Source organism: Zerene cesonia, chromosome 29 (assembly GCF_012273895.1).
Source record: "Zerene cesonia ecotype Mississippi chromosome 29, Zerene_cesonia_1.1, whole genome shotgun sequence".
Taxonomy (NCBI): domain Eukaryota; kingdom Metazoa; phylum Arthropoda; class Insecta; order Lepidoptera; family Pieridae; genus Zerene; species Zerene cesonia.
Window position 1 is genome coordinate 2,369,403 of NC_052130.1, and position 27,032 is coordinate 2,396,434.

Sequence of the window (27,032 nt, forward strand, 5' to 3'; positions counted from 1 at the left end):
TAAATAATTTTGAATTTGAATTTGAATTTGAACATCGTTTTTTAGGAAACCGACTTATCAGTACGAACACTAAGGAAACGAAATTTAGGTCTAATATTCAGAGAAAAACTTTAACCTCTTATTCACTAATATCTCCAATACCTGAAACCTCTTCACGTAAATGCAGAATTCAAATTCACGGTGATATCCTATTGTGTGAGTCGAGCACGCTTCGGCACAAATTGGGCCAGCTCGTACCGGGGAAGTACCACACCCCCACAGAAAACCGGCGTGAAATAATAGCTTGCTACAGTGTTTCGTACGGTGAATGGGGGAGCCGGAGGCCCATATCCTTTCTTTACCCTTCCCAGTCCTTTCCTTTATTCCTCTCATCAATCCTTTCCTAATCCCTTCCCAATTAAAGTCGGCAATACATTTGTAGAGGCGAAAGGTCTGCAATTGACCTTACACCTCTTCAAATGTTCATGGGCGGTGGTAGCGCTTACCATTAGGCGACCCACCAGCTCCTTTGCCGACTATGACATAAAAAAAAAATATCCAGATTTCTGTATCTACCCACGCCTCGCTTTACGCTATACATGCGCTATGCTGTCCCGTGAAATGTTATTGAACCTTAAACCACGACCAAACTTTCAATTATAAAAAGAATACTTCATATAGATGCTGACCGTCAGTGTCACCTTTACAAAAACAGGAATATGTTTGTATTAACAAGCAATACTTTAAAATGGTAATAAATAATGAACGAAGCAATTGTAGCGGCCGCGGTTGGGGCGACAGTGGTTCTCCTACTGTTGGTTATACGGTGGAAATGGAGAAGTAGTAAGGCGAGTTCATTTCAGTACTGCCATCTCAAATGGCTCCAAGCTTCCTAGTATAAATACACCTATAAGATAAGACCTTTCCTGCGATCCGTAGACAAAATCTCGAACGAAAAATTACATACCCTATCTCAAGCTTCAAAGGGTTGAATTTAATAGAAACTAATAAACACTAATTTATATAATTAAACCGATTTTAACGAGTCTGTTGTTTGAAAACTCGTGAAGAAGGCATTGGAAACCGTCGCGACGCTGTTGTCCTTATAATGTGCTATGGATGCAGTTTTCTTTCTTTACACAAATTTTTGTAAAAAGAAAGAAAACTGTCTATATTTTAAGGAATGTCTTTTTTTAGCAAAATTTTCGTACTGCAATATGAAAACCAAGTGTTTCCCCTTAAGGTGATATAAATGTCCACCCTGTTTATATCTTTAACTAGCTTCGCCCGCGGTTTTACCCGCATAAGTCCGTATCCCGTAGGAATATCAGGATAAAATGTTGCCTGTATGTTATTCCAGTTGTCCAGTTGTCTACGTACCATTGCAATCGGCTCAGTAGTCTTTGCGTGAAAAAGCAACAAACACACACACACATCCTTACCAACTTTCTCATTTGTAATATTAGTAGGATATAGTAGGATAGGATAGGATTAAGAATTAAACATTATATGTGTTTTTTTAATAGAATAAAGCGTACCCAGGAATGGTCGGGAGAATTTCTAGTTTCCTAATCTTTACATTATTTATTGCTCTGTTTAACTGAGAGTAGATATTTTAGAAACAGGTATAAGAAATAATTTTAAGTTACAATAAAAACGATATATATAGAAATTTTGTGAACCCAATAAACGGTTAAATGCGCTTGTGCTTACATAAGTAAACACTTCTGGTTTCTACATTAATCTCTAAGAGTACGTACTGAAAGTAAATTACGAAAGTAATCGTTTTAGATAAATTACGTGAAAAATTACAATTTTAGAAAAGCAATAAAAAACTTATATAAATGATATGTCCAACAAAAACTATATTGATCATATTCTGTAATACCAAGCCTTACAAAGTCTATAATTACGTATTGAACCAAAAACTTCATGACTAATTGTTTACTGCTATCAAGGACGAGCCAAACCTCCAGCAAGCTTCCTTGCAACTGGTACACCGTCTGTGTCCCCACAACAATGTAGTACAAGGTATCGAGGTCGAGCAGAAGGACAGCCTCGATGAGCATCTGGACGTGCTCACCAGGAAACTAGCTGACAAGGTATATACACGTGACCGAGACCGGACGTGTGTGCAAGAAATAAATTATTTTTTCAATTTCTCTATTACACACATTATTCACATTACCACTGTTCGTTATGGTGAAGGAAAACAACATAAGAGGAAATCTTCAGGACTGTATATCTTTCGGGCGGGGCTGCGGGCAAAAAGCAAGTAGGTAGGTAAGTTATATAATTTTAATTAATATTGATCATATCGATGAAACAGATATACAATTGCAGGTAGGAAAGGTAATAGAGTAAAGTTTTAATACCTCACTATTCACTTATGTGTAAATAGCCTGGTAGGGTAAAAAATAAGAAACTTTTAATGGATATTTGATGAAATGTCATAATCTTCTAAGAAAAGATTTTATCATTTTGAATCTTTTGTAACGTAGTTTCAAACTTACGCTATCGATTATTTGGCAATTATTCTACAGAAATCTGTCCTAATTTAACACAACCTCATAAACGAAATAACATTTTCATATCCCATTCGAATAAGATTCACGAAATGTGCATTCAGTACGCAGTAATTAAAAATATCTTCAACAATTGTCTATCAAAGTTCGTATCTCAATAGCAAAAAAAAAAAAACAAATAGATCACCAATAAAATGTAGCATCACGTGTCAATCAGGAGGGTCGTCTCCGCCTATCTAAGTACAAAATACGTGAAACCCAGAACGAGATTGAGAACCTGCACGCGCTGGACCACGACGTGCAGCAGAAGTACCGGCAGATCATGGACATGCTGCGCCAGGATCTGATGCACAACGAGAAGGAGTGCAAGAAGATACAGGAGCAGATTGAGTGGGTGTCGCGGAGGCGCGCCGAACTCAATAACGAGGTACTGGGTGGAACGAAGATTTGGCAGAAGCATAGTATTATCACAGATAAAATAATGTAATGTATTATATTATCTGTGATAATTATTTGATGTTATGTTGTACGTAGATGTAGTACATAGCATATATTGCTAGCTAGGAAACGGAAACATAGATAAATTGAAAAAGTGTGCATGACAACATGTAAAAGACATGATGTGAAATAAATACTATAATATATTCGAGTTTTTAATGCATCTTCCTAAGTTAGAAGTTGTAATAAAGACACGAAGCTGGTTATTTAAAAAGCGTTCTAACGGAAAGAGGATTTTAACTGTCACATATATGTGGAAAAATTTTAAATTGATGAATAATGTTTAGTCGTGTAGGTAATATAGTTGCTGATATATGGTAATCACTGGACAATGATGAACTTCATCAAACAAATAGGTATAACCCAGCATTACGGAAATAAAGTAGGTATATATTTTGCGAACTTAAATATTCATTGAAATCGCCAGGCAAAAGGTGGCAAAGGAACATAAAATTCTAAGATTCTGACCGTTCTCTGAGACAATTGAAACTTTATGGAATAATATTAAATTTGTAACTATCAGGTTCAAAGAGGCCAACTCCTCTACGGTGAAGCAGCTATGGAACTAGCAAGCAACCTATCGGAATTGCAGCGTGGTCGAGGCACAGAGCATAGAGTAACGGAGAAGCCCCATAGACAAGAATCGCCATCAGCATTACGCCACAGAAAGGAACCGCAACTGCCTCGCGCAACACCCATCACATCCGTGGTCATAAAGTCGTCCCCACCGCTGTCAAACGAATCTTTACGCTGTGTCCATCGACAATAATGTTTATTTTTTATCGTGTTCATTGTGATACATTTTTGATTTTATTTATTCTATATTTAAATAAAAATTTATGATGTTCAAGTTTATTGTGTGTTTTCTTTGAGTATTTATTTTCTAGACAATATTTAACGTTCTTATAATATGTAAATGTTTGATTAAATTATTATTCGTATATTTTTTTATATTCTTATACAATACATAGCACATATGCATTACATTGATAAAATGTCAAATAATAAATATTAACCACACTATGTTTGTTTCTTAGGTATGTACGATTACACAAAGTACGAGTAGCTTTATGTTGGACCTACCCATTATGTATCTAGGTGTACACAAATGTGCTGTGACTTCAGTTAATGCGGTTCAGCAAACTGCTGCATTGATAATAATAGTTTCAAGTAGGATGAACATTAACCACCACTATAAAAATGCATTTCGGGTCTATAAATTTAGTCACTATAAGAGCGATTAACAAGTTGACGCAACAAAAGCGCACAAACGTTAACCTTACATTAGTATCGTGAACGTATCCAAAGGAGACAAAACGGCCGTCCTGATCCGACCCCCCGTATATCTCGTTAATTCCGAGGGTTAAAATCCCCGAAAAAGTGAGCACTTGCCTTGTTTACAAGGTTTTAGATTTTAATTTAGATTGGGGTGGCCATACGTTTGCGCGCGAAATGACGTAAACGTCATATGAAATGGCGGGAAAAAATGGATCCTTTTTCCACGGAGGTTAGGTTTTATAAATATCTCAAAGGGCAGCTTGGGTATATCCATTAAAATCGCATTCGTATGTGATCACCTAATACAATATCATCAAGTCCGTGCCGGGGGTGCTTTGTGAATAATTTCGCGGCAATCTGCTCGCATTTGTTTTGAATTATTATTTCATAATTGATAACTTATTACTTAAAAAATAAGTAATTGGATATTTATAAGTAGAAAAGTTTATTGTGCCTGTTGGTATAACAATTTGACGAGCCGCAGACTTCGACTGTTTTTTATCTAAAACAGAATAAAAAGTTATTTGGTATAATAACTTTAATAATCCATCTCCAATTGCTTGACCGATTGAATCTTATTTGAATATAAAAACAAAACAGATAAGGTACCTAACTAGAATCAGTCACTACTGTCAAGGTTTTTATCAAAACAGTTTACCAGCTTTATATTGATTTTTTCTCTGTTCAAATGAATATATTGATATACATCTAGGTATGCAAACATACTAGGATAAAAATTGTAATACCATGTGATACTTACTGTAATATTCAGAAAGAACGATTCTATCAAGGAGGTATAATTTTAAGAGTAAACCGAAGATTTTTTTTAGATACTGTACTCGCTTTCAATTAAAGACACATGGGGTGGGCATAACACTACTAGGTACCTAATTAACTTAGGTGACAAATCTCTAAGTACCTTATTTTTTTCAAGAACCCACATATGATATTATAATATACCACGATAAAATTGCAGATGTATTAACTGCGTTTTTTTCTGAAAAGGTATATTTAAAGTGGTAAGCCAATCATTATTATTGCATTATTAAGTGGATACTGATTATAAGTACTGGTTATATTATCATTTTGTGAGTATTTATGCTCAAAAATAGTTGGGTTATATAATTTTAATTCATTAATAAAGCCATGCTCAATATAAACAGTATTACGTAGTATCCTCTCTTATACTCAATTGTGATGGATTGACCGACACAGAGTATGTCAACAATTAAGTAATAAAAACTGCGGCCACATACATCTGTGCTCTTTAAACAAATCAATTCATTTGTTTGATATCTGGTGAGCATTTGTTTTGCCCGGGGGTCTTGAGTTTATTTAATTGGAGCGCAAACAAAGATTTGTCAATTGGAGGGTTCTTCAACCAACTGCTATTTAGTTGTTTTACGTTAAAATTTTTATTTCAGAACATTGCATTAATAATAAGTCATTTTTGATTGGATCAACATAAAATCGCATATTTCGGTTATCGGTGGATACTATTTCAAAAGTTTTGTATTGTTGCCGATTGTTATATTGTGTATGATGATTGATGATAAAAATATATTTATTTATGAAAAATCGTGAGGAATAGCCATAAATAAAGAAATGGAAATGTAAATCGTGTTCATCCGCCGCGCTCGCGACCGCGCTCTCGTCAAATGCTTCGCCCGTTTACGGCGCTTCTCAAATATTTATGAGTGTATGTTTAATTTAATGTTTAAAGTACATATAAGAGTCAAAACATAGGCAGATAACGAGGTTAACAATAGGATTTACATGATATTATTGTCCTACGACAGAGGAAAAGAACTGGCCCGATTTACCTAAATACATATATTACCTACTTACTTAATTTAGAATAATGTTATCAGCTTTGTATCGTAACTGAATAATGTGAGATAATTGTGAGATAATCAAACAATAGTGGTACATATTTCGTTCAATGGGGGAGCCGGAACCCCATATCCTTTTCCTTACCCTTCCCCGTCCTCTCCTTTACTCCTCTATAGCGCTTATCATCAGGCGACCCACCAGCTTCATTGCGATTATGACATAAAAAAGTGAAGCACACATAATTTTATGACACATTGATCTAGCTAGGAATTAATAGAAAATGTCATATTCGTGTTTTATTCGTGTTTTTTTTCCTGACATCTATTGGTGAATAATAATACTATTTTGCTTCGTAGATAGCTGTACAACTGAAATAACACATAGGCACTTTTTATACCGATATTCCTACGGGATACGCGACTTACGCGGTTTCAACCGCGGATCACAGCTAGTATAGCTAATCCTACTAATATTATAAATTCGAAAGTTTGTAAGGATGTGTGTGTGTGTGTGTTTGTTGCTCTTTCACGCAAAAACAACTGAACCGATTGCAATGAAATTTGGTACGTAGACAGCTGGACAACGGGAATAACGTATAGGCAACTTTTTATCCCGATATTCCTATCATACGGACTTACGCGGATGAAACCGCGGGGCGCAGCTAGTAATATATAAATTAATATACATTAAATCACTGTAACTTACTGTAATCATTATATAGGAATCATATATTAATGCACCTTAATTGATCATTATAGATGAATTGAACATATAGTAGGTATATTATACTAATGGTATATCAGTAAGCTATTCTCAGTATGTATCAGTAATCATTAGCGTAAATATTAATACATAGATAACTTTATAGCAAAGACCATCTCATTAGTTTGATTTACAAATGTACTTGTATGTGTGTCTGGCTCTCTGTGATGTTGTGGCATCAAACGGATGGACTGAATTCGGTGGTTTTTTATTTGAAAGCCTTGCGGTGGTTTTTAGCTATGTTTGGTTATTATCAGTGAAAGAGTATCGGCTCTTTTCCAAAATGAAGCAAGGCATTTTATGATTAGTGGATTAATTGCTTCACGCATGCCAGCTTTTATCGTTAAATGACAATTAAGTAATATTAGGGTCGGGATTTTTTATTGATATTTGCAATGACACGCTTTTATTAGCTTCACTTGTATGTTTGTATGTTTGAATCCTTTGGGCGCTATTTTGACTCACTTTAATAGGCCAGATTTCATTAAAACACTGCAGACTTTTCGAGGATTATTGACAATACACTAAATTGTATTTGTTTTTTAAGTTCGGTTTCTTACAAAAAGGTGTGTTTTTTAGTTTTATTTTTTAACTATAATTATTTTAATTACATGAACGAACAGATGTTTGAGGACTCATGACTTTTTCCACTCGTAATAATCGCATTAAGGGAGGAAAAAATTTAAAACTCGCCGCGTCCCGAAACTTTCAAGTTTTCTTTTTACATTAAGGACAAGAGAAAAAATCGTCTACTTAGAAGGGTGGCAGGAGTTTTGATATTGTCATGGAAACACGAAACAATATAAATGATTGTATACGTTTAAAATAATCAAGATTAGAGTTCTTTTTTGAGTGGCGTCGAGTCTGGGAACAACGATTATATTCATAGCATTAACTTACCTAACTTAACTATATTAAGTACATATAATTATGACTGGACTTAACAAATGTTTAAGTACTATCTACTAATAATGTAGGGGTATTTCATAACTTTCATCACAGAAACTTAAAGTTTAGGAGTAACAAGCTAATTAATTGTATCGAATATAGTAGCGTGTCTGATGGTCCGTGATACCTCATGATAGGGACTCATCATCAAGCAGTAGTAGCTCAGTGGTGAGGACCACAGACTTAAAATCGATAAGTCGGGGGTTCGAGACCGGGCGAGCGTGCAGGAAGTAAATTGATTTTACAATTTATCTGCGGATGTGGATAACATCACTACTGCTTAAAACGGTGCAGGAAAACATCGTGAGGAAACCGGCATGTCTAAGAATCAAAAACTTCGACGACATGTGCCAATCCACTCTTGGCCAGTTTGGTGGATTATAGCCTGAACCCTCACATAACGCCTTTGTCCCAGCTGTGGGAACTCTTTAAATACTGAGAGCTCTTTAAATACATTTTCAGCAATTTACACGTGGACGTGGACAATGTTTTCTTAATTTCTAATTAACGTTATTTTTCTAGCGACTTTAAAATTAAGAAATTATATACACTGGTCCAATGACACACTCCCGGTGTAGTAATTAGTTACAGATACTTTGTCTTAACGTTATTGATTGACATTATCATTTTAGAGGATTACTTACATCGGTTTCGAATAATTATTTAGACCATTATTCACTCGAACGCAGTGCTTTAGCAAATTGTTCATAATTTCACAGGAGTGTAAGTTTTCATTTCAATTCATTTCTTGCTTTATTTATAAGTTCTGTATAATAATTAAAAGTTAACAACAAAATTTATATGAAATATATTCAGCTAGATGTTCGTCCCGGTTCGCCCGTGGTCCGTCTATAGTCTATAGCACTCGGGGATAACGTACCTACATATCTAACAGTGAAAGAATTTTTGAAATCGGTCCCGTAGTTCCTGAGATTAGCGAGTTTAAACCAACAAACACACTCTTCAGCTTTACATTATTAGCTCTGATAGATAATAAACCTTCGGCATTTCACTTATCGCCATCTAGTGCCACAATAAAAAACTGCTTCACAAGAAAATTGAGTATTTCTTACGCCATATTTTGTACATCCTGATTTGTAGCACTTATGATATATTTATATCGAAAGTTAAGAATCAAAAATAATAATAATAATTTGTATGTGGTAGTCGAGCACGCTTCGGCACGAATTGGGCCAGCTCGCATCGGGGAAGTACCACACCCCGACAGAAGACCGGTGTGAAATAGCATTCTGCTGTGTTTCGTTCGCTGAGCGGGAGAGCCGGATGCCCATATCCTTTTGCTTACCCTTCCTAGTCCTTTCCTTTATTCCTCTCGACAATCCTTCTTAATCCCTTACCAATTTAAAGGCGACAATCCATTTGTAGAGCCGTAACGTCTGCAATGGACCTTATGCCTCTCCAAATGTTCATGGGCGGTGGTAGCGCTTACCATCAGCCGTCCCACCAGCTCCATTGCCGACTGTAACATATAAAAAAAAGTAGGGCCGTGCCGTGTACACTTTTTATTCTTTAAACCAAAATAAGCATTTATATCCTTTACTAATATTGTAAAACGGAATAGTTTGATTTGATCTCAAGATATCTTTGTGATCGCCATGTGCTATTAGGCTATATCATAGTATTATTTTGTCTGTTGCTATACATAATATACCACGAGCGGGCCGCTATTACATATAACTAGCTGTACCTATAAGCCTAAATGAGAGTTGTACAGTGTTATGTATCTGTTGTGGGCGTCCTGAGACAAACGTGTTTCATTTTCATTAGTGGGTCGAATCCACATCCTTCGATTTATTAATCAGTAAAAACTGCGCCTATCGAATCTCAAGTGACTATAATTTAATAATAAAGGGGAAGGTTAAAAATAAAAGTCATATATACCGCTACAAACCGTATTATTAACAAAAACAACTACGTTTCATACATGTCAACTGCTAAATATAAACTGACCATCGTTATTAACATTCCGGATTTGTGAATGTAACCTTTACCATTCTTAAACAACGAGTCATTTTCCATTACTATAACTTCCAACCAAAATTTCATACAATTCGGTTCAGTAGTTTTCATATTACTAGTAGTTTCTAGATTACTATACAGACTTCAATTACACTTTTACCATATTTTAAAGATTTCCTACGCTATAATAAAGTATGTCTTAACTAGTATTTTGAAGGGGAATCATTGTTTTCTTTATTTATACGTTCAAAATAGTTTCTCACCATTGGAAAGATGTATCATCACTTATAGAAGCTATACAAGTGCGAAGCCGAGGCAGTCCGATAGTATTTTATATTAACAGACAGAGATAAAGAAAATCTCGCACATGTTTACATAAAATACCTCTTATGCATGAGTCATTCTTATAGAATGAAACGTGCGTATCTTTAAAGAACATTATGGATTTTAAAAATGAAAAATTTTCAGTGTGCTTTAGAAATATAATTTTAACTTAAATAATGTGGCATGTTACAATTAAGTGACATTGATTTATTATACATTAATCTATTCTTAATTTTAATAAGCGCTAATATTTTAATCGTCAACAATTTTCGGTACAATAATTCTGTCACTTTCTCTTCTAATGGATAGAAAGAGATGACAATGTATCTTAATTTTATTTTAACATTGAAATATTAGCTCTTAATGTAACAATAAATTTAAATTAACACCTATATACAGACAATAAGGCAGAATTTTCTATATTTTGATACAAAGGTTTACAACTTTATGACAATTAATTTAAAGATATTAATAACGGTTTAGTATAACTAGATTTACGCGTGTATATTTATTTATTTATTGCATTTTCTTTCGTTATTCAAAATTCTGATGGTGCGCAGTCTTAACACGAGAATTCAGACTTTAAATTTAAAGTAACTATTATAAACAAGAATTATACGAAATTAGCCTTCTCTGATCGAGATAAAGGCTTCCAAATTTGATAAATCATTAACATTCCGAAGCAACCATAGATCATTACGATAATTCGAAATAGACAGTAAAAACTTTATATACCAACCATATCTTAGTTACATTTTACAGATATCCATAGAGGATAATAACAAAAAGTAGTTAATGTAGCTCTACAAAAAATCAACGAATTAAACACAGCTAATAATTCCATATTAAAAAAGGCAATTTTTATAACCTTTTAACAGGACTAATAAACATTTTTAAGTTTAATATAACTGTCTGCATGATACCGGAGATGCAGTTGACACCTAAAATCAAAGAAAGGTGTAGATATCATGTAGTTTGTAGCAAATACAACATTCCATTTTCAAAAACGGCACCCTTACGCACACATAAATAACTTGATATCGCTATATCACACTACATTACGATTAGATATCAAAGAAAGATGACATGATTCAAGTATCGCGAGCGAAAAAGAGACAAATGTAATTGAACTGAAGCTAATCAGTCACATTTCAATGTGACTGATTAGCACTTACACTTTTTCATTTATTAGTGTTTTTATTAATGTTTATCAAAAGCTTGAGCTGTAATAAGGTAACAGTTCATTTTAAACAAACATCTACTTAATTTACCGTTTATTCTTTTATATGTTATGGACTTAAAATAAAAGCATCTCACTTTCTTTTTGTCTTAACGATGTATCTTATAAACTCGTGTTACAAAAACGTTAATACGTAAAGCTATTTCACAGGCGAACTTTGATTTCGATCTATTAAACAATTTATGAGATATCTATATCAAGTGCTATTAGATTCTAAATATTGCTTTTTATCGTTTTATATGGAAGAAATCGTTCCATAAATTGAATTTATATAAAGTAAAATTGCGTACATTGCTATGGTATCATTTATTTTGTGTCCGCTGAAAACTAATCTCTATGACTGTTTTTATAAGCATCAGTGTCCTTTACTGTCTTCGTCGTCCATTGCAAATTCTGAGTCTAAAACCACCTGAAACATTAATTAAAAGTTTTAATGTTATTTAAACTAAATTACATTTAAATATAAAGTATGCCATTCGATTACCAGAAACAGTAATGAAATTTGGTTTATACAACATAATTAGTATAACGTAAGTAATTTGGATAATTATTTTCTTAAAAAAAGGTCTATCTAGGAATGACAACAAATCCGTATCGAATTAAAAACAATCACGTTAATCGCCACAGGATCAAGTAACAGAACAAAAAAAAAAAACATTTAAATTGAGAACCTCCCTCCTCCGTTTTTGGGCCGTTCATGCGGATAACGAGGCGAATAGCGAGCCGAATAACGAGGCAAATAGCAAGGTAAATGGAAGGACGAATGGCGACGCGAATAGCGAAGCGAAGGGCGAGACTAATGGCGAAGCAAATAGCAAAGATATGAAATTGTTGTACATACCGCTTGCATATCGGCGACCGCTCGATCGGTCTCCTTCTGTTCACTGTCTTCGTGGTCTTCGACCACTTGCATTTGCGTTTCATGCTCACCGTCTGAAAGAAATATATTGTCGTAAAAAAAAAGTTATAGCCAAGAGCAATGTATATAATATTTAAGAAAAAGTCCAATTTATTTAAAAAACAAATATTAAACAATAATAATCAACCGGCGCAGTGTAGTGAAGTGAATTTGGAGTGGTATCCCACGCCCAGGGTGGTACCACTCTATATCCTAATATATATATCCGGGATCTTATTACAACATACAATCGGTTAAAAACCCACAATTATCGAGTAACAAAGCCAAAAAAATACAAATGAATTGACGACCTCCTTCGTTTTTGGGATGTTAGTCTAAGATTTCACTCACCCTAATAAATAAAATAAAATAAACACAAAACCTATTTAACCCACCTTCAGATGTATGTATGAGCTGCAGCGTCCCGTCCACAATCTGTCCTGAGATCACACCGGTCAGGTTGTTCACGTTAATCTGCTGTCTCATCTTCTTCGCCTCTTGTTCGATCTGCTGCTGCAAGTATAACTCCTTGTGATGCACCTTGTTGTGGTACTTGAGGTGGTGCGCCTTTGTGAACTTCTTGTTGCACGGGCTGCAGCTGAAATTGAAGAACAAAAATTATATTAAAATATAGTTAGTGCTTATGCTCGAGTATTCTAGATTGTTCATTGTTCAAAGAATTTAACAATGAAATGCAGAGCAAAGTTATAAAACTATTTGATTATTTCTTATAATGGTAATAATATATATAAACACAATAAGACTAAGTTTATAATTCTGATTGTGATTAAAAAAAAATTATACTATTTGTTGAATATCAATAAACTTTGAGACAAGACGTAATAACCATCAAGATTAAACAGGAGCAAAAAAAAATTGTCAATTTTTTTTTTAATTTTACACAAGAAAACAACTTACGAATACTTCTTCTCGCCAGTATGCGTAAGCATATGGTTGGCCAGCACGTACGAGTAGGTGAACGCCTTGCCGCACAGCGAGCACTGGTACGGCCGGATGCCCATGTGCAATCTGGAGACGGAAGTGTCGGTTAATATATAGGGTTAGTAGGATATTATGTTAGTATAATTATTATTGTGGTTTGCATAACGTCCTATTATTATATATAATGCGAAAGCTGGAATGATGGAATGGATTTTGATGAAACTAGCCATAGATATAGATTATAATGTTAACTATGAGTACTAGTTAGAATAAATAGAATAATAAGAAACTTTATAAAAAAACTGACTATTTCTGCTCTCGTTTATTCATGTCGAAATTATGGAAGACATGTTTCTTGTTAAAGAAACCGAACTAGCATACCTTTTTGCTAACTAAGAGGAATTACATACAAATATGAGAAATACAGCAGAGGAACAAGTCTTCTAAGTAACCTTTAGCTAGAAAGAGATACACGAAACCGTAACTCTGTTTATCCAATTAACCATCAAATCCTTCTACTCCAATGTCTTCAAATTCTTAATCTAACTAATTGTGACCTAAGAATTATTTTTCAATACACCTTTCAACTCACCGCTCATGTTTCTGCCGACTGCCGCAGTCGGCGAACCTTCTGGGGCAGTGTTTGCACGCGTACGGCTTCTGGCCGGTGTGCTTCAGCATGTGGCGTTTCAACGACTCTTTGGCCACGGTGGAAAACCCGCATACGCTAATATCGGGGCGATTCGTTACGTGTATAAACACGCGTATGTATGTAGGAGTCCTTTACCTTTCCGAACGCTTCGTTTCATACCGTACATCGTGGATGAGGGCATTGTGTCCAAAGTGAGATACAATTATGGAGCAGGTTGGTTTGAGATACGCAGATGTATGTTATACTGACACGATAACATGAAATTAAATTCATTAATCAATGTATGTATAAGAAATAAAAAAAAATAATTGCCAGTTTAAAAGGTTCTAGACTTGCTCTGTTTAGCTGATTATTACGATAAATAATGTATGCCAAAAGTGTTAAATAAGCTAGCAGCACACGGTGAAAGTGGCCTACAATGATTTTGTATTTAATCCACATCAACCACTACAATATTTTTCATGCTATCGCGCCAATACAACCTCCACCAAAAAGTTCTCACACTGCATTTTTCTAATTTCTTTCATATTTTTTTTTCCGCTAGCAACACTCGCCTCTCGTGCTTCTGCCGGCTGCCGAAGTCGCCGAAACGTCGGTCGCACACGCGGCACTTGTACGGGCGAACGCCCGTGTGCCGGAACATGTGCCGGCGCAGCTCCATGTTCATCACGCACGCGTACCCGCATATACTACGCAAAACGTGTTTATATACGTATTTTATTAGATTTACACACATTATAGAGAAGAAATTTAGGTTTTTTTTTTTAATATATCCTTTTAGAGATTGGTACGATAAAGATAAAGGTTAGAGAATTTTTTAAATGACAACAAATAGATATGATATGGATATAAACGAGTTCTGTGTGTAGCACAGATTATAAATAAATTTATTAGCAAGATTTCCATAAGATATTTAGCTATGTGATAAATTAATTTATTTCCCAGTATTTGACTACCAAAATCGGTATTTCATTGTCCAATTATTTTTTATATCTAAAACAAATTTCTAAAATAGCATCGATATCTAAAAATTCTAACTCAACTAGTTAGGCGTAGGCTTTTCAGATCTATAATAAAAAAAACTATTTTATGAATGTTATATTAATTGATATTCTAAAGGCGTAAAACGGGTGCGGGTGCGTGGTGAGCGTATAACATAAAAAATGTACGGTACAAAACCTGCCTCTATGGGCGCAGGGGAAATCTGATACAGATTTAATTTTGCTTTTAATTTACTTAAAAATTATTCTTATTTAAATGAAAAATTTGTCTATTTAACAACCAATCGAATCCACCCGCACCCATGCCTTCGGAACGGTTATTTATAAGAACTAGACAAAAACAATGAAGTCAAAAAAATTTTCATGTTAAGTAATTTGAGAGATTTTTTTTAAATTTATGACATGGTATAGTATAAACACATTAGCAAAAAAAAAAATGGAAACAAATAGAAAAAATACCTGCATACAAATGGTTTAATGCCCAAATGCCTTCTAATATGGGCTTGAAGTGATGCGTTGGATGTGAATGATGCTCCACATGTCTCACAGACATGCCTACAAAAAAAGAATTAATTTCTCAAACTCTTGTATCCAACAAACCATAAATGTTTAAAATCTATTCAATTATATTTTAACTGTTTACATATATTACAGATTTATGAACAAACATTCTGGCTCCGACCGGATATCAAGATTCCTGTTTTACCCCAAGGCAGCGTTTAATTAGAATAAAAAGTATCCTATCACCCAAGTCAACTTATATCCTGTCTGTATTACATATTGCAAATTTCATCAAAATCCGATCAGTAGTTTCAGCGTGATTGACAGACAAACAAACAAACTTTCACATTTATAATATTAGTGTGATTTTTACATTTCAATACATAAAGAAAAGTTAGGACTGTTCATTAATAGGGTGTAAACCAAAGGCAAATATTATCAATAGGCAACATATTGAATGACTAAAGATTTTTGTGTGAATATTTCATATATACTGCATATATTTTATGATACTGCAACAAAACATTTTTTATATATGCACAATTGATAAAATAACACTTCTTCAACTTACGTTTTTGCATACACATATTTCTTCTTGGTTGGTTGTTTCTTTTTCTTCGGTTTAGGGTTAAGTATGTGGTCAGAGATTGGTTCGGAGTACGCCAATAGAGTTTCTTTGAGCAATACATCTTCATCTTCCTCTTTGACCTTTATTTCCCTCTGATGTTTGATTTTTCTTGGTCGGCCACGCTTTTTGGGCTCGTCAGCCTAGATAAATACAGATTTTAAATTCAAATGTAGTAGAGAAAGGTCAAATTTATGTAATATTAACTATCCGGATTCGCCCGCGCATTCGCGCAGTCAAAGAAAAAGATAGACTGTCTCCAGATTTCTTGATTTCTTTGCATAGTACATGTTCCAATAGGATTTCTGGAAATTGTATCTACTTCCTAAATTCTCAAACTATGTATTTCTGTGTGAAATTTAATTCAAATTGGTTCGTTGATTTAGAGGTGAAGATGAGACCGACAGACAGGGTTCATTTCACATTTACAATATTCATTTATTGTAGGCACTACTACAGAAATGTTGGTATTATAAATTTCCTCAATATTATTTTAAATAGAATTGCAATATTATTATTCCTTATATACATCTTAATATGTATAAATTATGTGTCACATTGTTTGTCCGTGATAAACTCCTAAACTACTCAACCGACCTTCATTAATTTTGCACACCATGTACAGTTTTGTCCAACTTAAATGATAGGATAGCTTATATATAAAATTCTCGTGTCACAATGTCATTCACCATACTCCTCCAAAACTACTGGTCCAATTATCATGAAATTTTGTGTTCATATAACTTGTTAATCGTTTCACAAGTATGAAAAACTTACTTTGATTATATCTTGGTCCTCCGCTGCCTCCTCAGCATCTGCTTCAGGCACAAAATCGGGGTCCGAATCTACTCCTGGCAAAATTAAATACATATGTGACACACCACTAGTAATGAATGAGAAAACTTCTTTAAAATTAACTTAATCTTCCAGAAACTTGTGGCATAAATAATCCCACCAATATATGTAATAGATTTAAATTAACAATACTCCAAAATGTGTTTTCCACACACACACACACATGTTTACATTTTTTTTTACACCACATTTTTGACATCACTGGTGTGAATGAATTATAGAATGTATTGCTAATCAGTACCATACCAATTAGAATTATGATAGAATAATTTTCCTTTCTTTTTAACTCTTACTATTAGTTGCACTAGGAACAATGAATATTGAACTTCTGTTTCTCTACTTCTTGCTTAGAATGATGGAGGACATTCAGAGTTATGACCTGCAATAAGTCTATAACTATAAAAAAATAAACAAACCTTCCAACTCAAAAAGTCCCTCATCGTTCTCATCATCAGGCTCCTGTTTAAGCTCCAGACTGCCGGATGCCAAGAGAGTTGTCAATGCTTCTGGCTCCTTCGTCTCTTCTTTTGGCTTCTTCCGTTGGTATGGTGATACATCTATTGAAATTGAAATAAATAAATCAATTGTCCTGGGTTCAATTCCCCATTGGGACGAACAAAAAAAATGTCTCGTTCTGGCAGGACACAGAAGGCTGATCACCTACTTGTCCATAAAGAGAATCAATCAGTGAAACAGATGTACATCGTCTGCCCCATACCCCACTAGGGCACACGGGATTTCACTTATGTCTAGACACTACTGTGATTTTGAAATATGTTTTGTATAGCGTATTAAACCTTCTTTAAAAAATATTTATAAAATAAGATATAGTGTAGAACTAACCAGTAGGATGAGTTATTTGTCTTGTATTAAAATCATCTGCAATCATCCCGTAAGGAAGCATATGTTTTAAAAAGTAATAATTTAATTTAAAAATATCATATTTATAGCACTTTATCATAATGTAGCAGTGGTGGCTCAGTTGGGAGGAACTTGGACTTCAAAATGGATAAGTTGGGGTTCGAGACCATGAACTGCACGAATGTGCAGGAAATGAATTGATTTTTCAATTTATCTGCACAGAACATCACCACTGCTCAAAACGGTGAAGGAAAAACATTGCGAGGAAACGGGCATGTTTGAGAATAAAAAAATCGACTACATGTAACATCTGTCAACCTGCACTTGGCCAGTGTGGTGGATTATGGCCTAAACCCTCATAGAAGGCCTGTGTCCCAGCAGTGGGAACATATATGGGATGATGATGATGATGATGATATTTACAGCACATGTTTAAATATTGTTATATAATGGAATTAAACAAATCTTACCAATCTGCCCTTGTTGATTAGGATACTTGCGGGGACGTCCCCTCTTCTTGGGCCCAGGTGCCTTGATGACAACAGCATTATCCTGAGTTTTGATAAGCCGTCTGGTCCATTGAGTCTGCGCATCGTGTTCCACTGGCAGCTCGTATTGTAATAATAGCCCATTCTCTTGTTTGATTGTTATAGTCTCAGTATCAACGTCTGTGACATACATACAATTGGAATCAAGAAATCAAAATAACATACATTTATTACAAAATCAATACACCGGCTAATTCCGTAAAATATGAAGCGAAAAGAACAATTTCGTCATACGTTATGTACTGAAATATAAAGATAAATTTACATACGTGATGAACTATCTCCACCGTTTGTGCTTGTTCCGGTAAGGGAAGAAGTTTTTAAAAATTCATCTAAGCATTCTTTCAGAGTGCTATTTGAAGAAAGACACTGTTGCTTAAATTGATACGCAAATGTTAAACGATCCACACAATTTAAACATATAAGCGTCGGTAGCGAATCGTTCTTTGTAACCTAAAAACGGAAAAGATAAATAAAAAATTAAAGACGATTGTTTTTGATTAACAAAAATTATAGCAGGGATGTCAGCAAAAAATCAAGAAATTGCATAAAACACCAAGATATAGCAACATTATTGTACAAAATTTTGATAGGGTGGCCATCGCAACCACTTTGTATAGTTATTTTTCCATACCTCCACGCCACAGCAATAAGTATATTTATCACTTAATTGATCGTTGTTTTCGTCCCAATCAAACAAAGAAACCATATCTCCTGTTTCCAGACATACTCGACACGTTAATTGCCAATCCATTTTTCCACAACGTAAACAGAATTATGAGAAAATTTGTTCATAAAATTGATTGCAGAGTTAAATCGAGCATTATTTGAATCAGTTATACCAACATTACGACGTAGTATTTGCAGCGAGAGGCGTCATCTCATCGATATTATTACGTTCCGTTTCAGGCAGATTAATACGCTACGGTTACAGTTTACTTGAATGTTTTATTTATTATCATAATATCGTAACTAACTGATCCATAAAAAAAAATGAGATATGCATTAACACAGAAACACTTTAAAGTTGAAAGTACATAAATTACATAATATCACTAAAATGTTGTGTGATTAAGCCATATATATGTCAACAATTTACTATTACTGGTATATGCCTAAAAAGAAACCGAGGCCACTACCAACTGTCAGAAAATTCTAATCTGCCCCTTCTTTTTCATTCTAAAACGTCAATTACATGGGGAAATACGATAACAACAAAAACAATGAAATTTAACAGAAAATTCGTCGATTATAAATAAAAATTAAAAATGGAAGTGTTTAGATCAGAAACATTTTATATATTTGTTCGAAATGAGTCGAGTCTGTGGTGGAATCGCGTAACTGGTGCATTTTCCGTGCGTTCAGGTAAGTTTTAACTGTTAAAAATTAATGTATTAACACTACAATTTGAAAAAAAGATCATAACTCGCAACAATTTATTTTAATAAAATTTTATGAAATATATAGGCGTATAACACTTCAGTGAGTAATCATTAATAATTTTTATTTTAGCATGGGATCTATCAGACATAGAAGACATCGAGTGCTTAGGTATTACAGAAGGTATTATTGGCAAAGTAGAGCATTCAAATATCTACGAACCGAGGCTTATGATCATAAGGGAGAGTGTTCCAGTGGGCCAAATCTATTTCCACCACACAATATATAAAATAAAATCAATATGCTTTCTCAATTTGGGTACTTCAAATCAAGAGTTAGAACTATGCCCCTGTACGAAACATGGCTCTTCAACTTCAATGAGTAGTTCCAGCAAATCTGTGAATAGAAAAATGGGTGCAAGGTTATTTGAAAATTCTGCGTTTTTAAATAAAACTGTAGGTGCTGTGAAAAATGTCAGTAATACCATTAAAACTACAACGCAACAAGCTGCAACTCAGGTACTTTCTTACTTTAAAATTTGTTAGTTTAACTATGATTCAATATTGAAGAAAAAAAATCATGTCATATATTTCTTATTAGAAAAATGTTTTTATGCCACAAGCAAGGTAGCATTATCTTAATAGAGTATCTTAATAGTAAATAAACAAAATTAATTTTGAAGGTAAAACAAACAGTCAAAAAGCAACGGGAGGTGAAACTAGATGAGCGGTTTGAAAAACGCCTAACTGATGAACTCCATAAGATATTTGATGACTCAGATAGTTTCTACTATTGCCGGACCCTGGACCTCACAAATAGTTTACAAAGACAGTATGAAATTGAAAAGTTACTTGAAACTGAGGAAGGTACCGGAAAACCTATCAGTGATTTAACACGATGGTGGAAATATGTTGATGATAGATTCTTCTGGAACAAATATATGCTGAAAGATATTGTAGCTTTAGAGGTAAATAAACCTATAAATTATGATTAAATTATTTTAGTATTATAATTTACGTAAAGGAAAAGTAAATAATAATATTAATGAAAATATATAATGGGAAGGAAAAATATATTTGGAAATTTGTCATGCATACTTAATTGTATTTTTAAACTAAGTTGAGTGACATATTATTTTACCTTTGTTGTATTACGTTTGTTAAGGTTCCTAACAGAAATGTAATTTATACTCACAATTTTTTTCATATAAAATGAGTTTTCTTAAAAAATTTCTTGTTGTGAATAGAATGGAGCTTAATTGTCTTCTTCTTTGTGTGGAATAGTTACTTCGGTCTAACGCTAATTCACAGAGGAAGCTCTCAATAGGAAAAAAATCCCTCAATTGAAACATTTTTCGTTAGTGCTCCACTCCCATTGGTCTTAACGTGATAATATAGCCTATAGTCTATAGCCTTCCTCAATAAATGGGCTATCTAACAATGAATCAAGCATTCAAATCAGACAAGTAGTTTCTAAGATTAGTGTGTTCAACCAACCAAACAAACTATTCTTCAGCTTAATAATATCAGTATAGATAAGCCTATATTAGATATTCATCCGTTTTAGAGTCCCAGTTGCGATGAGTGGGTGCTCCCAATTATACAAGGATACATTCATTTATCCCAAATTGCCTGTGAGCCACCAGATGTTAATCCATTGAACACAGAGTCATTGTCAAGTACCAGTTCCTGTGATGAGACGTTTACCCTAGGTCTTATTTCTAGGCGATCAAGATACCAGGCTGGGACAAGGTGAGTCTTCATTGAGACTAAGAATATATAATTTTTTTTTTGATAGATACATTGTGTATTACTGATAAATTATAAGTATTAAAATGTTATGCTTCTTTTTCATTTATTAATTCAGCGTAAAAATTTGTTTGTGTTAAATTGGTTAATTAATATTAATGTTATAAAAAATTAAGACTTGAACTTAAAAAAAAAAATTAGGTTTAGGAAAAAAGCGCGTTTTAATATATTTTTTTCCAATATCTATTTATCTCTTCTCTTTATATATAAAATTCTCGTGTCACAATGTTAGTCTCTATACTCCTCCGAAACGGCTTGACCGATTCCTCTGAAATTTGGTAAGCATATTGGGTAGGTCTGAGAATCGGCTAGCATCTATTTTTCATACCACTAAACGATAAGAGTAAGGCAGAACAGCGTTTGCCGGGTGCAGCTAGTATTATATAAAATTCTCGTGTCACAATGTTAGTTACCATACTCCTCCGAATGGGCTGGACCGATTCTCATAAAATTTTGTGTGCATATCGGTGGGGTGTGAGAATCGGCCAACATCTATTTTTCATACCCATAAATGATAAGAGTAAGGCAGAACAGCGTTTGCCGTGTCAGCTAGTCTTAAAATATAAAACTCAAAGGTGATCTATCGCTGTACAGCCCAAACTACTAAACCGATCTGGCTGAAATTTGCCTTTATGATTTAGGCGTCCGCTAAGAAAGTATTTTGATAAAAGCTGTCCCCAACAGAACGAAATAGGGAATGAAAGTTTTGTACCATGAAAATTAACACTGAACACGCGGACGAAGCTGCTGGCAACAGCTAGTTGTGAAAAATAAAATCCAATGAAGTATTGGCAATGTAGTCACTGGGAGCAAGGTCAACACACTGCATGCTCTTGAAGATCGCTGACGTGCAAAAATAACGAGGCCTTTTCATCTTTCGCCTCTTCACTGTATCGTATAACAAATTATGAATAGTGAAATTGAATGAGATTTTTTTTTTGTATATAATAAATAGCGTGCTTGGATGTTTTTTCGCTATAATGTATTAAATCCTACTTATCCTACTAATATTATAAATGCGAAAGTTTGTAAGGATGTCTGTGTGTGTGTGTTTGTTGCTCTTTCACGCAAAAACTGCTTAAGCAATTGCAATGAAATTGGTACGTAGATAGCTGTACAACTGGAATAACATATAGGCAACTTTTTATCCCGATATTCCTACGGGATGCGGACGGCGCAGCTAGTATATAATATAAGAGATTTTTTGCTTAAGGGAACTAACCAATTACTACCCCGTACTTTCTTCCCTGCGAGCTATAAGTATTAAAAGACGTTATACACGAACAATATTGTTTATAAGTCTTGTTTGCCTAAGAAGTCGGGCAATTACCTGAGTTTCATATTGCTATCCTGGAGCGTGTACAACGTACATATTACTTCAAAATCAACTTAGATTTGCTTTTTTTTTCTAACAAAACCAGTTTAAAAAATGTTTAGATTTCATGTTGATCAATTTCATAAAAACTTTACATAAGCAGGACCTGTATCGTACTTTCCTTTTTATCAATAAATTACGACACTATTTTTAAGTCTACACTAATAATTTAAAGCAGCTAAACTAAACGCTAAAGCTAATCGCGCTAATCTACGAAACTACTGTACCGATTTCAAAATTCAACGTTGGATATTATGTACGTGATCTCTGAATGCTATAAGGCTATGAAACACGAGCGAAACCGGGGCGCACCGGTAGTAAAATATACCTACAAACTAATACAGAATATATATCCTCAACACGCGTAACTCATTTAGCGTAATTTTTTTTGTAATAAATGTTTTTTTTTTCTAGGTACAATCGTAGAGGCATAGAACCCACCGGTCGAGTCGCGAACTATGTGGAGACAGAACAAATCGTATCCATTGTGTGCTCTGACAGCATTCACCGGGCCTCATTTGTCCAGGTATCTAGTATAAAACAAAGTCGCTTTCCGTCGTCTGTGTGTGTGTGTCTCTGTGCTTAGATCTTTAAAATTACGCAACAGATTTTGATGTGTTTTTTTTTTTTTTGTAGATAAAGTGATTCAAGAAGAAGGTTTGTATGTATAATAACGTCCATTAAACTTCTCCGAATTTAAAGCGCGCGAAGCCGCGAGCAAAAGCTAGTACTGAGTAAATTGTGTATTTGATTTATCATGCACTAGCTTTCCGCCAGCGGCGTCGACGATTAAGCTATGGCGAAGGCTAAGAGAGATATCGCATAGCTACGTAATCAAAGTGACAGAGAAGGGCTGATGTTTTCCCGCATAAATCGTTCTTAGTTGCTTAGGCGTGAAATAGAGACAGATAGAGGGAGTTACTTTCGCATTTATATTATTGGTAGGGAATTATAGGGATTCGAATTGTTAACCTCCTCCTGACCTCCATATTTCGTTACATTGATACCAGTATTAAAAGAAAGCATAATTGAGCATAGAATATTCATTCCTTATGAGTGACTTTTTTAATTTGATACTATTTTCTCTTTGAAGGTGTTTCCGTTGTGTCACAATTACTTTACGTGGTAAAAATAATAAAAATAAAATTATAATAAACGTATTGTTCAACTTGGTTGAATTTCTGAAATCGGTCGTTGTCCTCGTGACGTCACTATATACAGTTGTATTAGTTTTGATTGTTAGATAGGGCTGTCAAAAATATTTGAATAGTGTACAGAATGAAATAAGTATATTAAGAGATTGAATAGTTGAGACTATCAACTATAGAGTATATTATCATATTTTTTGAATTTGAAATTAGAGAATACAATCAGTGATTTTAACTACAAAATACAAAATTCTAGCTGATAATTATTAAGAGCGTCACTAAAAAGACCAGGTTTTTTTTTGTTTTTTTTTTTTGTAACAAAACTACATAGTTTCAAGTTCATCGATTGGTGTATGGTTTTTTTTTTGCTTTAAGGAAATATATGGTGGACAACCCTATTGTGCGTTGAGATTTAAGAACCGTTTTAGTTTATTGCCAGGAAATAAACAATTCTCATTTGAATTATGTTCACGCGAATGTTTTCGCTTACATGCAATTCGCTTACAATTTTTCTTTCTGCTTCACTTCATATAACATTGTATTAAAATATACAACAATAGTACACTGTAATAACAGGTTTATGTTGAATAAAGTGGTCAAGTTTCGATAGCTATTCAATATTTAGTATTATTTATATATAATATAAGTTATATATATATATATATATATCTCAAGGGGGAAACTCAAGGGGGCATGGCAATCGGTTGAAAGCCCACGGAGTTCCTCTTCGTTTTTGGGAAACAAAGTCGTTACAAAGAAGATTATAGATAATTCCAATAGTGCTTTTTTATTGAAGTTGAAATTACCCATTTAGTAATTCTTGAAAAAATGGGACGTAAATGTTTCTTCCTAGTTTTTGTTTTTTATTGTTTTGTTTTAGCAAAAAAAAATTATTGTGGTGTTTTTAACATTATATCGCTTCCTGTTTAATAGAAAAATGGTAAAAAAAATATATGCATCAATTAGCACATTAATAAATATAGTCAATCATTGTCATACATTATTAACGCTTGTAAATTTAACTCAGGTGCGAGGATCCGTGCCTATATTCTGGAGCCAACCGGAATACAAATTCAGGCCGCCTCCGCGGTTAGATCGAAGTAAGTTCGACGTTAATTATGTTGTTCATAAGATTCAAATTCCTTTACACACTAACAGATTATCGTCATAAACATATTGAATGAAAAGAAATAATAATTTTAAGGTCCCTGTACATACAATATAATCTAATATATAAAATTCTCGTGTCACAGTTTTCGTTGCCAAACTCCTCCGAAACGTCTTGACCGATTTTGATGAAATTTTTTGTGCTTATATCTATGAGAATCGGCCAACATCTATTTTTCATACCCCTAAATGATAAGAGCAAGGCAGAACAGCGTATGCCGGGTGCAGCTAGTCTTATCTAAAATAGAATAAAAAATATGTCTCTTGTGACTTGTCTCATAGATAAAATATTGGTGATGCGAAACTTCAAAGTATATTGATTTTTATATATTTCATAATGATATTCTCATAAGGTATTTTATAAATTTCTAACCAGTCTACCGTTTATAAACACAACGAATCGATTCATTTGCAGTTTATTAACATTTAAAAATGCATAAGAATAGAATATTGATAATGTTGTTTAACACGTGTAAAGAAATAAGTGCACGAAAATAAAAATATAACTGTTTATTCGAGGAACATTAGTTATGTGATATTAACACGAGTAATATTAATATTAAATATATATTTTTTGTTACTATTCTTTCACATTTAAAACTTGTGATTCTTCTCTGTCCATTACCTATCTTCTATTTATTTCAATCTGTCACAAAGCAAAGGACTTTCGAACCCGAACTTAAATTAATTTTGCATTAAAAAAAACAATTTTATCTTCCTCTCATATATTGGAACATTCCTCGAACAGCCGAAGAAGAATCCCACGCGGCGTTCAAGAAACACTTCGAGGAGGAGCTGAAGATATACAAGCAGGTGTGCATCGTGAACTTGGTGGAGCAGCAGGGGAGGGAGAGGATCATATGGGAGGCGTACGGGAACCACGTGCTGAAGTACAACAGTCCAGATATTATATACGCCACGTTTGATTTCCACGAGTATTGGTGAGTTTTGGTTTGGTTCTATGTGGGTTAAAAGTGGTTCAATTGGTTTATTCGGAGGGTATTTGGTATGGGTTAAAAATAAACTGAAGCATTTTAAAAGAAATAGTTTTTATTGAGACGAAATTATTTAGCATTGACACAGAAAGAAGTTTTCGGTAACTGCCTCTTAATTTAATATAACCCGCAGTGTATACCTTAGTTATTTAAATGTTACGGATTATATAAATGATGCTACCTCGATTTCTGCGAGCAGCATAGCAGTAATATAATATGCGTTACATATTTGGCTTGGCTCGTGATACATTTGTAGCCTATGTCACGTAGTAAAGCTCCAGCTTTCTAGCAGTGAAAGAATTTTTGAAATCGATCCAGTGGTTTTCGCGCGAGAACGTTTACAAGCATTAAAAAATCACACATACGCGTTTGTCTGAACGGATTTTATGAAATTAGCTTTACAGACAGGATATGAACTGACTTGGGTGATAGGATACTTTTCATCCTGATTAAATGCTCCCTTGGGCTAAAACAGGTATCTTGATATCCGGGAGGAGCCGGAACGAGCGTCCAGCACGTTTATAATTGTCGATTTTCCCTTGATTTTATCATTATTGCTATAAAAGATAGATAGATACATAGATAGATAGATATATAGATATATAGATGTAGCGATCTCTTCCAGACTACCATATAAATAATAAGAGAAACATTTTAGAAGAGGGGGGTGAGCAAAAATTAAGGTTTTAGAAAAAAAAAATAATAGTAGTGATTTCTGTTATATATACTTATACACTGACGTAAAATAAATAAACTTGTTTCGATTGATTTTGAAAATGATTATATCTCCATTACAGCCGCGGCATGCACTACGAGAACGTCAGCATACTGATAAACGCAATCGCCGACGTCATAGACGAGATGCGCTTCTGTTGGCGCGACGACCGCGGCCTCATCTGCGGCCAGAAC

At 34.1% G+C, this 27,032-nt stretch overlaps 3 protein-coding genes across 4 annotated transcripts in view; 2 read left to right on the top strand and 1 right to left on the bottom strand.

Moving 5' to 3' along the window:
- Positions 1-740: 740 nt before the first annotated feature.
- LOC119838002 lies at positions 741-3,771 on the top strand. Its single transcript, XM_038363813.1, has 4 exons — positions 741-827; positions 1,938-2,081; positions 2,722-2,931; positions 3,526-3,771. Exons 1-4 carry the CDS (start codon positions 741-743, stop codon positions 3,769-3,771), a joined length of 687 nt encoding a protein of 228 aa, XP_038219741.1.
- A 6,500-nt stretch (positions 3,772-10,271) lies between these two features.
- LOC119837802 (GDNF-inducible zinc finger protein 1-like) lies at positions 10,272-19,101 on the bottom strand. Of its 2 annotated transcripts, none has more exons than XM_038363565.1 (12): positions 18,885-19,101; positions 18,520-18,703; positions 18,173-18,370; positions 17,258-17,398; positions 16,764-16,837; positions 15,933-16,129; positions 15,320-15,415; positions 13,800-13,934; positions 13,184-13,294; positions 12,661-12,863; positions 12,209-12,300; positions 10,272-11,776 (listed from the first exon to the last, which is right to left on the bottom strand). In XM_038363565.1, the coding sequence occupies exons 1-12, from the start codon at positions 19,002-19,004 to the stop codon at positions 11,723-11,725; spliced, it is 1,605 nt and encodes a 534-aa protein (XP_038219493.1). In that variant the 5' UTR covers positions 19,005-19,101; the 3' UTR covers positions 10,272-11,722. The 2 variants fall into 2 exon arrangements, with proteins under 2 accessions (XP_038219493.1, XP_038219492.1); XM_038363564.1 differs by lacking the exon at positions 13,800-13,934 and adding an exon at positions 14,414-14,548.
- Positions 19,102-19,444: 343 nt separating this feature from the next.
- The window catches only part of LOC119838003 (phosphatidylinositide phosphatase SAC2), a 19,389-nt gene continuing 11,801 nt past the window's right edge, over positions 19,445-27,032 (top strand). The window contains exons 1-8 of the mRNA XM_038363814.1: positions 19,445-19,615; positions 19,763-20,148; positions 20,313-20,597; positions 21,197-21,381; positions 23,228-23,339; positions 24,989-25,061; positions 25,877-26,069; positions 26,921-27,029. Of these exons, the coding sequence (XP_038219742.1) occupies positions 19,519-19,615; positions 19,763-20,148; positions 20,313-20,597; positions 21,197-21,381; positions 23,228-23,339; positions 24,989-25,061; positions 25,877-26,069; positions 26,921-27,029 (1,440 nt within the window). The 5' untranslated portion in view covers positions 19,445-19,518. The remainder of the gene's footprint in view (positions 19,616-19,762; positions 20,149-20,312; positions 20,598-21,196; positions 21,382-23,227; positions 23,340-24,988; positions 25,062-25,876; positions 26,070-26,920; positions 27,030-27,032) is intronic.

Excerpts from the sequence above, each read along its gene's own strand:
- LOC119837802 (XM_038363565.1), bottom strand. The coding sequence starts at position 19,004 with ATGGATTGGCAATTAACGTGTCGAGTATGTCTGGAAACAGGAGATATG. Across the intron at positions 17,399-18,172 it reads TAATCAACAAGGGCAGATTG|ATGTATCACCATACCAACGG; the intron begins GTAAGATTTGTT and ends CAATTTCAATAG. Across the intron at positions 13,295-13,799 it reads AGTCGGCAGAAACATGAGCG|ATTGCACATGGGCATCCGGC; the intron begins GTGAGTTGAAAG and ends TTCCGTCTCCAG.
- LOC119838002 (XM_038363813.1), top strand. The coding sequence starts at position 741 with ATGAACGAAGCAATTGTAGCGGCCGCGGTTGGGGCGACAGTGGTTCTC. Across the intron at positions 828-1,937 it reads GGAAATGGAGAAGTAGTAAG|GACGAGCCAAACCTCCAGCA; the intron begins GCGAGTTCATTT and ends ACTGCTATCAAG. Across the intron at positions 2,082-2,721 it reads CCAGGAAACTAGCTGACAAG|GAGGGTCGTCTCCGCCTATC; the intron begins GTATATACACGT and ends CGTGTCAATCAG.